General features: G+C 42.0%; 1 protein-coding gene across 3 annotated transcripts in view; it reads left to right on the top strand.

Moving 5' to 3' along the window:
- Positions 1-7779: 7779 nt before the first annotated feature.
- ERCC6 (ERCC excision repair 6, chromatin remodeling factor) overlaps positions 7780-11721 on the top strand; it is a 46377-nt gene continuing 42435 nt past the window's right edge. Inside the window, exons 1-2 of one of the 3 annotated variants that reach the window (XM_027880476.1) lie at positions 7780-7812; positions 9014-9447. In XM_027880476.1, the coding sequence (XP_027736277.1) occupies positions 9017-9447 (431 nt within the window). In that variant the 5' untranslated portion in view covers positions 7780-7812; positions 9014-9016. Of the gene's footprint in view, positions 7813-8755; positions 9448-11721 lie in introns of those variants that run through there. The other 2 variants (XM_027880477.1, XM_027880475.1) reach the window with 2 other exon arrangements.

Here is an 11721-nt window from a genome sequence, read left to right as displayed (position 1 = left end):
GCTTCAGCAGAGACTCAGGACACTTTAGGTGTTGCCAAAAGGATGAAAGGCAATCCCTGGAACTTATTAAAGGATAAATTCATGGAACATCTTAAGTAACTCCAAACAGAGTCTTTATAGCTGTAATTTACACATTTTATTATTCTTCTAAATTCCTGTCATCCATTTGAAGTGTCTGTAACTTGCACCCTCTGACAACAGATCTTCTGTCTCTCAAGACCTTCATCACAGTGATCTTAAAGCACCTGAGTTCGTCAGCATGTGTGTTATACTTCACAGATGCAAAGATTTAAGTTCACTCAAAACAGCCACCCATGCACCTCTACAGTGCCCTGCTCAGCAATTCATTCTGGTCTCCAGAATTCATAACAACCCTTCTCTCCCTCTTCACATCTGTTCTTTCCTCTCTGGTCCCCATCTACATATCTCCTTCTCACAACTCTTTCTGTCCCCACCTGACATCTCAGGTCTTCCTCTCCTGCTCTCCCAACAGTGTTTCATTCTCTCCTATGTGACTGGAGAAGACTGCCTCAGACCACTTTTTCCACCTTTCCCTGCTAGGTGTAGCTGTGCTTACCAGCCAGGGCAAGGCATATAAAAGTTTAGGAGAAGAAATAAGTATCTCCATTGAACAGAACCCACTGAAAGATTTTAGGAGGATAACCAGAGTTCCTGGGCCCTTTCTCTTACCTCACTTCCCTTCTCCATTAACACATTTAGTCCCAACAGTAGGGAGTGGGGGAAATAACAGGTAATCATACTCCCTCTACCCTTTTGCTGGAATTAACTTGCAGGATTTTTAGCTACCCTGTCCCTACTTCAGAAATGTAACTTCCAGCTCTCTGGTCAGTACAATATATGTTTAATACAACTCTGAGTTACTGTCAACTGCTGTGGAGCCCTCAAATTACTATCCACATTCTTCTATTGTCTTTTTGTGCAACCCAGCAAAATGCAGTTTACAGACATGCAAGTCCTAAAACAAACAAGGGAGCTGTGCATTACCTCCCCTTTTTATGGTACACCCTGCAACAGGACAAGCTAATGGGGTAAAGAGGGAGAGAGAAAGTCTCCTCAGGGACCACAACCATTCCTACATAGCAATCATCATTATGTGAATCCCTATTATTTTGCTTATAGGCTTGCAATTAGGCAGAAATAAATACAGAGTGAGGCACTGACATTTCATCTTCCTGAGCTCTGCTCTGAGTACAAACTGAGGCCAGACAGTGAAATCTGTTTGCATGTGTCAGTCTAAAGTGAATTAAAACAACACAAGACTTTATCCTTTGGCACAACCATCAAAATCTGTTCACACAAGAATTAAGCAATGGACTATTTATAGAGGCTGCACTACCTCCAGGCCCGGAGCTAAAGGTTGTCCCAGGAGAGCCCAGCTAAGACAAAGCAGGGCAGCGCAGGCTGAATCTGCCCGCCTCATCAGAAGGGTTGGATTTCACTCTGGCCAAGAGCGTTCCCGGCAACAAATGAGGCCTCCCATAATGTATTCCAATAAAAACAGAGGCTTTAAAAAGAAATCAGTGTTTTGTTCCCTTCCAAGACATATAAATCCTTTTAAATTGCGCTATTTTAGAAGCATTAGCAATTTGTTTTAGGCGATGCCTCCCTCTAGTGTTAGTCTGCAGGTGGCTGCTACCGGGTCTCTGCCAGCCCAGTTTTTGAGGAGGTGAAAGATTTTTGAGTACTCGCTACTTATTATGCTTCTCTTCCTGGCAGCATCTGACAGTACAAACACAGTCTTAGCAGGACTGTGCCAGTGAGCTTTAGGAATCATCCCAGGTGCTAGTCCTTGCAAGGAGACCTAGTACAGGTCATCAGCAGGTGAGAAGGCAGCAGCCAACAGGTGCCTGGATAACATGGCAGTAGAAGATCCTGGTTCTGGGATACAAGTGTTAGAGCCCTGTCATAAGCTTTAAAATTAACAGCTATTAAGTTCACAAAATGTGCAAGGCTGATTTGAAAAGACTCAATAAACGCCCAGGTCCAACTTCCCTCTTTGCCTGCAGGAGATTGATTCAATGGCTCTGACAACATCCTATTACATGCATACTCAGGGTCTTAAAAAGTCTTGTTGTGCACACACAGCTATAAAAGTTATATGGCAAAGACACACACGAAGCAATAATCTGGCTGCAAGCTCAGGATCAGGCCTCTACAAGCTGCAGCAGATTCATCTAGAAAGTAATTTTTTAATTCCTCTGGAGAAACAGACAGCCCAAATAGTCACAGACTCAGAGCTTTCTTAAAAATTGGGTACTATCAAGAACGTCCTTACATGTGAGCTGTAGTCCAGCAATATTTCCTGGAAATACAAAAGGTGACCATGGAAAAGTGGTGGGAGAAACCTTCACTTCTGCAATCTGTTCCCATTCGCAGTCATGATTTTTTCAACCTAACAGTGCATTAGGAGTAGATATCTGCATTTAATTTCTTAAATGCACCACAGCAGGGAGAGTGAGGGAGGGGGAAAAAAACAGTTTTATTTCTCTGCAATATAAAGAGTAACAGTTATTGCTTGCCAACTACACAATTATTTTCAAAGAGCTTAGCATCTCTCTTAGGTTGATATATTAGCTTTATTACACTGGCATGGCTCTGAGAGATACTTGCCATTCAACTCGTTGGTACAAAGAGATACAGATGCTTTATTACTGTGGATGGAATTCCCATTTCTGCCAATGCTGTTGGCAATTCTGTGCCCTCCTGAGAAGTAATCCAGCCCCTAAATCTTTTATTATCTATTCTCATCACAGTTTTGGCATTTTGCTTTAAAAGTATCAGGGTGCCTCAGTGTATAGCATTTTCACCACCAGCACAGAAATCTCCTAGGGTGTTGGCTCTGACCCACAGCTGATACTTCATGGGGAAAGGACTGAAAAATAGAGAAGCTAAACTGATACGCACTAAAATATACCACTGCCATCTGTTTTTTAGCACAACAGTACTGACTGTGGGCACTAGGACACTCCATACCTAACTAACTGACCTCTCTAGCATAGTGTTGGGATTTACAGCTTCTAAGCTGGCCTCAGGCAGGACAAGTGTACCCAGCTGATCAGCTCAGCCATAAAAGCAGCACTTCTAGGAACAGTCATAGGACAGGGAAGCATATAACTGCTTTGGGAAGTTTTAGGTGAAACCTGCCGTGTCCATCCCATTGCAGACCTCTAAGCATGTAAGGGAAAGTTTGTTCTCCTGAAATTTGGCCTCAAGATTTTTACAAAGTTTGAGCCTTATTACAAAATTCCATTGAAGTCTTTCCTTCCCCTCTGTTAGACAGACCAGCCTCTCATTCAAACACATGGGGGTTTTTTTAATGCTAATGTGTTTCAGGCTCCTTGAAAGATAGCAGGGCAGTTAGCTCCTGGAAAAATCTATCAAGACATTTCGTGGATTTTCTACTGTTCAGTGTATTTAAATCAAAATGTGATGTCCTTCTAAGCCATCTGTACTACCTCAGCTCCAAGATTCAGGCCTAATGTAGCAGTTACTGAGTATTTTTACTGTGTGTCACACAGCAGGTCAGAAAAATGATCTAATGGGCCTGTCTGGCCTTAAGGTCTATGAATCTACGAATAAAGGAAAATCTTATGCCTAAGCACTTTGGGAGAAAGAACATCTTTAAATATTTAGCAAAGCACTATGTCCACTGGGACTGCTCCATAAATAAAAGCAGAAGTCACATGCCTGAGGCTCAGGCATCTCAGGTCGTCTTAATGCATGTAAACACTGGTGTGATGAGAGCTCAAAGAAGATGTTCAAATCCTGGAGTCACTTAACTCTGAAAATGTAGTGGTTCAGATTACTTTTTTCTTAGACAGTCAGTTCAAGCCTTTCTGTGCAGTTGCTCCATTGCAATCAGTCATAGTTCATGTACAGAACTTCCTCAGAACAAAAGCCATAAATATGTTCTGTCACAAAGTCATTCCTTAGCCTTCAGTTCGGCAAAATACCTACTAAAATCTGTAGAGGAAATGCCTAATTGAAAAAGCAAGAATGAAGATTTGGCCAACTCCCAGCAAGGCACACCCTTAATAGCACAACCAGGTTCTCAAGCACAAAGAGAGGCTTGAGAGGATCATCTCCTGCTTAGAAACAGGGACTTAGACATGGCAGGTTATTCCTGGTTATACTGGGTACCTCACTGAGATTTCTGTGTTTCTCACAGAAATCCCAGAGGCCACGACTCTTGGGATAACCTTTTAAACCAGGAAACTGAACAAAAATGATGGACTAAACATTAAACCACTGTCCTTTTCCCCCTCATCACTGACCATAATTTAGAGAACCTGACTTTTCATTAGCCAATTCTGAGCAACAGAAACAAATCGCTTCCTTTCCAAGTTGTTGTTGTTGTATTTGAGCTTCCTTGGAAGTCGGTTTGCATTTCCTCACAGCCCTCCAAATCTAACAGCTGAGCTCCGAGCTGCTGCTTCACATGATCTGCCAGGATCCTTTCCAGTGACCCCTCAAGGCTGATAGAAAGGGAAGATGCCCACACAGTTTAATTTTCCAATCTTGCTAGTTCAAGTTAAGGAGTATAATATCTGCATATCAAAAGTTGCCAGAACCAACTCCAGCAAGAATTGTCATCATTAATGATTGCATACAAGGGGGATGAAGATAGCAGCTATGTTAACAACATTTTAAAAAACTAACCAAACAAGCAGAACCTGTCCTGCCCAGGAAACCACACTGCCAGTGGTTTAGTAGAGTACCTGCACTGCAGCTAGCAGTTATCTATATGCAGGAGAAAAAAAAGGAAAACAAAATGAAGGCAAATGCAATTAAGTACATCAGTAAAAGATAAACATGCATCCATGCAGGTTATGTGAAAGTATCAGAAGCCACAGGTGTATGTAGCCAAGACTAGAACTGAACTTTTGATTTATCAGAAGTTAATTTTCTGTGTGAAAATGACTGCATTGAAAATATAACTTCAAAGTAATTTTATTTTATAGTACAGATTTTGTACTTTTACAGCCTTTGTAATAAATCATTCCAGGCAACAGATAAGGCTGAGCCCAGAGTAAATGACAGATCTCACCTGCTTAGGCAAAACTATGGGTGGAGATAGAAAATTTAAAGAAAGGCATAGTGTTGCAAATGCATCAAGGATAGACCACCACAGAATGAGTTTTAAAGGCCTATAGAATCTATCCCTGCCATGACCTTAATGGAGCCATATTGATTTAAATCTGCTGGAAGACCTGGCTTCAGTAGACTTCAGTTGAACAGCCTTCATTCACAGCACCTAGGAGCCTGACCCAGTTTGGGCAGACTGTTTATACAAACTGCTTGTTATTGATACATTATTGTCAGTCTCGACTGTGTTTCATGGAGAGATGCCCTTGATCAGTCTCTGAAGGGACTACCACATTTTTCTATCATGGTTTCAGAACACTCCCAGAAAGATCATCTTCAGTCCCATAGATGCCCTTACATATAGAGCACAATAGGAATCTTTATGAGCAAGCTCTACTAGGGATCTTTGGAGTCACGAAGATCTCAGTGTAACTGTTTTGTTTAGTGAGTACCTGCTTTGATGCAATGGTATTTAATCACAGAATCAACTAGGTTGGAAAGACCTCTGAAATCAATGTTGGATTATAACTTTTCTTCTGTCTTAGTAGAAGTGACTCTCACTTAGTAGTACTCTCTTAACCCATATAAGTCTGTTCACATACAGGAAAATTTTCTCCTGAGTTTAGGAAAGAAGCAGCCTTTCATTTGGAAACTTCTCTCCTAGCAAATAATACAAAGCTCTGTTTTTCTGCTTCCAGGACAACTTATCTTTTGACCCTCATTAATCAGTTTCTGGAAAAGTGAGCCTGTCCCTCCATACCATAGTTTAGTTTTGGCAATAGCTTGATGTTGCTCTGTCCTTAAGTGGCCCCTCGTTGCTTTCTTTCTCACTCTGCTGAAAGACTTTGCACTACACGTTTTAAATTCTTTCAGCAATTGCAAAATATTGTTCCTTCTACTTAGAATATGGCAATGGAGATGAAAAAAAAAAGCCTCCTCATTGTGGTTATTAAATATTAAGGATATTTGCAGTAACAGGATATTTCTGAGCAGAGGAAACAAACAAGTTTATCCATGTAACACTGCTTTCTTTGCCTGATGACCTTTTGAGTCTTGGTCTTATAGAGAACCCATTCTGTGTTTTCCTGAGACTTCAGACATTGTGAGAAGAAGGGAATAAGGGATGGAAGGAATATCTTCAGTCAAATGGAAGAAAAGGAACATCTTCAGTCAAGGACCTGAAATTCAGAACAAAGCCATCAATGATTTTGAGAATTATCCATTAATACATCAGTGGATACTAAAGGAAATGGTATAATCTGACACAGAGAGCTGGCAACATGGAGAACTTGGTAGGACACAGCGTTTTTTGAAAACTGTCGGTGGTGGTCACTTATGAGAAAAAGTAACAGAACTCCTGCTCTTGGAGCAAGTGTGTAAGGACTCTGCGGGTCTGTTAGGTATGCCACATATTTAACAAAAAAAAATAATTCAATGATGTTTGAAATGTTTGAATTGCTGAATACTTGATGCATCAATGTGCTGTAGGAGTACAGTCAAAGAAAAGTCAGACAACCAGTGTCTAGAGAGACTTTTCCAGTGCAAGAGACATGGGGCTTCCAGAAAGTGTGCGGCAAAGGGCCAGTGAGATGAGAAGGGGCTGGACCACGACCCTCTCTCCTATGAGGAAAGGCTGGAAAGAGCTGGATCTCATCAACATGTAAAAATAGGGTGAAAAGAAGATAAAGCCCAAAATCTAACAGAAATTATCTTCATCTCCCTATATATTCTAACCTACGTCCTTAAACTTTCATGATTGGCACATTACATCGTTATACACAGACATTTCTGCTATTCCACCATTAAACTACTGTGCACAGCAACAATCACAATCTTTTACGTGCACTGATCAGTAGGATCTGGGATTCCTCTGGCTCAAAGGCCCACTACAAAAGTGTTACTAGCAGACAAGCTTTCTTACTCTCTGGGTCCGCAGCATTTCGTTGAAATTGCACGTGGGAAGAATGCATCCTGCCTCTATCACTTACAAATGTCCTGTCTACTCCCCTGAGCAATTTACAATCAGGAACACGTTTTCTTGAACGCGCATTTTATTTCTAGACAGTCACCGCCAGAGAGATGTCACGAAGAACGCGAGTCGCGGGGCAACCGAAGAAACCAGCTCAGCGGTCAAAAACCCAACCAGAAATTGCTCTCCGAAGTCAAAAGAGTAGAGAAGCCGAGTCCGCCCGCCCCGGCGTTTAACTCGCAAAAATAAAATAAAATAAAATAAAAAATAATAATAATAAAAAAAAAAAGTTTTCGGCGCGTATTGCGCTGCTACGTATTTATTTATATCCTCTGACCGCCAGCGAGTAAATTCAGTTCCGCCGCCCGGAGGAGGAGGAGCTGGACGCGGCAGGTTCGTGACGCTGAGGCGGGCAGAAAGGATGGGGGAAAGAAGACGGGGCAAGCGCAAGGGCCGCTGTCGCAGGTCCCGGGCCCCGCTGCGGACCTACGAGAGCAGCAGCGGCAGCAAAAGCTGCCGCTGCTGCTCTCGTAGGTCCGCAGCGGGGCCCGGGACCTGCCCGCCTTGCCCGCCCCGGCACCGCCCCGTCCCGCCCCCGCCGCTGAGGAAGTGACGCTCGCCCGGCCGCGGAGCCGTCCCTGGTGCGGAGCCGCTGCGGGCCCGGCCCGGCCTCGCCGCCGCTCCCGGTCTCGGTTCCCCGTTCCTGTCCCCGAGCCGGGGCTCGGCCGCAGGGAGAGGTGGGTGAAGCAGCGCCGGAGGAGCCGCGGTGTGGGCGGTGAGGCGGTCCCGGGGGGGGGTCTCTCGGAGGGCGCTGGGCCGGTTGTACCTTCGGAGCGGAGGGGAGAGAACCGTGCCCCTGCCGGGAGAGGCTGCTGGTGGAGCCCAGCAACGTTGCTAGTTTCTTCCTGCAGGTTAATAGGACTTGTTTGTTTCTCCATGGATCATGGAATCATAGAATTAACTGGGTCGGAAGAGATCATCGAGTCCAACCCTTGATCCAGCCCCACTGTGATTAGTAGATCATGGCACTCAGTGCCACATCCAGCCTCCTCTTAAAAACCTCCAGGGACGGTGAATCCGCCACCTTTCTGGGCAGGCCATTCCAATGCCTGATCACTCTCTCTGGAAAGAACTTCTTTCTAATATCCAACCTAAACCTCTCCTGACAGAGCTTAAGCCCGTGCCCTCTTGTCCTACTGCTGATTGCCTGGAAGAGACTGACCCCCACTTGGCTACAACCTCCTTTCAGGTAGTTGTAGAAATTAACAAAAAAATACATCATTTCAGGTGACAGTTTTGTTCTGAAGGTGCCGAACCATACCAGCTTCAGGCCTGCATGAGTATGTCTGTCCAGCGTTAACTTCCTAAGAACGGCGCTTTATATTTCACTTTAAAACTGAATTGTCAAACTAAAGCTTACGGACAGCTATTCTCCTCAGCACTTTCACTGGCAAGTCTTAACCTGTTTCAGAAACTTGTATTTTTGGGTTTTGGTTATGTTAAGTTGTGCATGTTTTTGTTATGTCTTAGTCTTCTGGAGCATGACTATTTACACACAAGACTGAGTTCACTGTCTGGCAAGCAGTGTAATTTTTAGAGGTTGTCTTATTTGTATATATACATACATATATGCAAATATTTGTATACATACAAATATATACATGTGTGTACATGTATCAGCATCTTCCAGGAGAGTTAGGCACAGTTGTCTCTAAGAGGTTTAGGCCTCTCTTTTCTTTTGATTGTGGAAGTTGGTGGGGAGATGCCTTTTTGGGGAGGACTTATGGAGGAGTAAACTATCAGGTGTTTAGAAGCACCAGTTTCTCATCAATGTGCTTATTGGTTTGCGTATTTTATTTGGGCACAGTCTTGATGAGGAGCTTTTTATGTGTGAATGTTCTTGTGACTGTGTGTTTCTTCTTTGTTGCCTTTGAGCTGAGGATGCCAACAGACAACAGCCCCCTGCCAGACACTATCCAAGAACAAGACCCTGCCACTACTTCAAGCAATAATTGCCTGCTTAAGGATGAGGAATTGGGAATTGAACAAGAAAATGGCATTTGTGACAATGACACGGGTAGTAGTGTCAGAGTTCCCAACTCTGACAGCCAGCCTTCCACTTCTACGGCAGTTCCTTTGGAGGTGCCCAGAAGAGGACATCCCCTTTTACAGATCAACAGGCAGCAGATTCAGTCTGTCTCCTGCAGTGCACATGCTGCTGAGCTCAAAGATTTAGGAGTTGATGTCTATGACCAGGATGTATTGGAGCAAGGAGTTCTTCAGCAAGTAGATAATGCAATTAATGAAGCTAATAAAGCAGCAAAAATAGCTAATGCATCGAAAGAATATGAGTCAGTACTGGAGGACTTAAGGTAAATGGTATTCTCTCTTATTGTTCCTTTCTGTTACTGACCATCTAATGAGACCCAGTATCTCTTGTTTTTATAATCTGGAAGAGGAAAAGATGTTTTGAAAACTCTAGATCACTTACACTCTTTGAAGTCACTCAGCTTTTAAAAAAGGAGAAAATATTTTTCACATCAGACAATGCTTCATTGGTCTTATTTGACTAATCTAGTCACGCATTAAGGCAGCAGAGTACAGTGCATCTCCTTTTCCTGTTTTGTCTCCTACGTTACTAAGATTCATGTCTGTTTTCTAGGCAGGGGAGAACTGCATTATACTCTTACTCAGACTTCCTCACTTCTGGTTATGTACTTTCTGTAATTTGGATAACTCCATCTCATGAATGTCCTACAACCAAAACAACCTTATCACAAGTACTTTTAAGCTTGTAAGAAGTACCTACTAACACCTTGAAAGAATCAAATGCTTAAGTATCATGGTGTATTGATTGTAGAAGACTGTGAGGAATAAGAGCCACTAGTCTTTTGAGTTTTAATCTCCCTTTATAGTTTCATTGTAGTTAGTACATGAACTATTGCAGGTAAATAATTCTACCTGTGTATCTTTTACTGTTTGCTTTAATGGTGGGTTTTAGAGCTCGGGAGTGCTATAGGCCTCAATTACCATGTGAAGTCACATAGCTCTCTTATGCCTAATTTTATGCACTTCATTGATTGTCCAGTTTGGGTGTGGAGTGTGAAATCAAATAAGTTTGCAAAGCTGAAATCTAATTTCAGATGTTATAGAGCAGAAGAAAATAATGAGTAAGATGGTGTTAAGAGGAAGAGTGGAGCAGCGTACAGTTAGATTATGTGGTTATTTAAAGAGTTGTGCACAGCACTGTCAATTAGTTTATATTTTCCCATTTTTCTTTAAGAAGCATCCTTGATTTTTCTTATCCCACTATTTTCATCTTTCACTGGAAGTCGTAAAATGTGTAAGGGAATAAAAAAGGTTTATGCAGACTTGTAGAACCTTGTATGCGTAAGATGTAATGTGAGAGTCTGAAAGCTGACATTTGAGAAAATTAACAGGTATGGCTGACTTTTTGAGCAGAGGGACTCACAAAACCAAAGACATATGAGTAGAGCACGGTAGAGTTGGTTAAAATCCTGTATCATAGTGAATCCATGACTAGAGGAAAAACAAGAGGTGGTTTTTGAGTAGTTTGCACATAGTTCATCGTAGAAGCTGCATGATTCTATAATATACAGACAAGCAGAACTGTTTGAAGTTAAATCCTGTTTAAATCCCTGAGTCCAGAGTCCTGTTAATTAAAGCTTTGTGGAAGAGGACAGTTAGTGGTATGTGTCAAGAGACTCTATGGCCAGAAGTTAGGAGATGTGCAAGAGGATGCTGTACTTCAAAGCAGCAAAACTAAAGAATGAAAGAGTGGATGAGGTGGTTCAAAAGTGTTGAAGGTGGCAGTGATAGCTGGAGAGCTGGTAAAAGATGTCTCATAGGAAGGATAACCGTTGGTTGAATCCACATTAGAGATGGAGATAAATGTGGCCCAACAATTTCCTCTCTGACAACTGAGGAGTTGTGCTTCACTTTGCATATGAGGGGAATAATGGCTGCTCTGCAGGTGTTGTGAAGAGTTTTCTTTTTAATAATGATTTGAGATGCTAATTTGTGTATCCTTATGAAATATTCTGCTATTTGAATCAACAAGCCTGGAGTTGTTACTTCTGATGGAGTGCCTTCTTCCTTGCAAATGAATTCAGCATCTGAAAGATGATATTAGGTTATAGCATGTGGTTCAACTTACATTTCATATTGTGTATGGAAACATGAAAAATGGTGGTGCATAAGGGAAGTTTAATGTTGATGTGCTGCTAATTCTTTGAGCTAGTCTGTCTTCCTCAAATTGCATTTCTATCCTGTAATCTTCTTTTGGTGTAAAAGAAACACTGTAGAGGTAAAAAATATAAGCTTCCTTTATATAATGGCATCAAACAATTAAAACCATTTTAGAAAATGAAAACGTGGTTTGCCATTTAGGGTTTTGTTTTGTGTTTTGTTCACCCTGAATAATAAAAACAACTGCTCTCATTTGCTTATCATCATCATCAGACTTGTAACTTTTGAGTACCAAACATTACAGTGGTTGTTTAATTTCCTTTCCTTTCGACTTTTACTATAAGTAAAATTTAGTTTAAAATTATTTTATGTTGTACAAGTTTTTAAAGTGTTTAATATTTCCAGTGTTGTTTAAATATAATATGCTTATTCAGAAA

Source organism: Empidonax traillii, unplaced genomic scaffold (genome assembly GCF_003031625.1).
Source record: "Empidonax traillii isolate 1590-97213 ecotype Southwest subspecies unplaced genomic scaffold, ASM303162v1 scaffold70:size1330859, whole genome shotgun sequence".
NCBI lineage: Eukaryota > Metazoa > Chordata > Aves > Passeriformes > Tyrannidae > Empidonax > Empidonax traillii.
The sequence above is the reverse complement of the archived record's forward strand: the minus strand, read 5'-3'. Positions and strand labels throughout refer to the sequence as shown.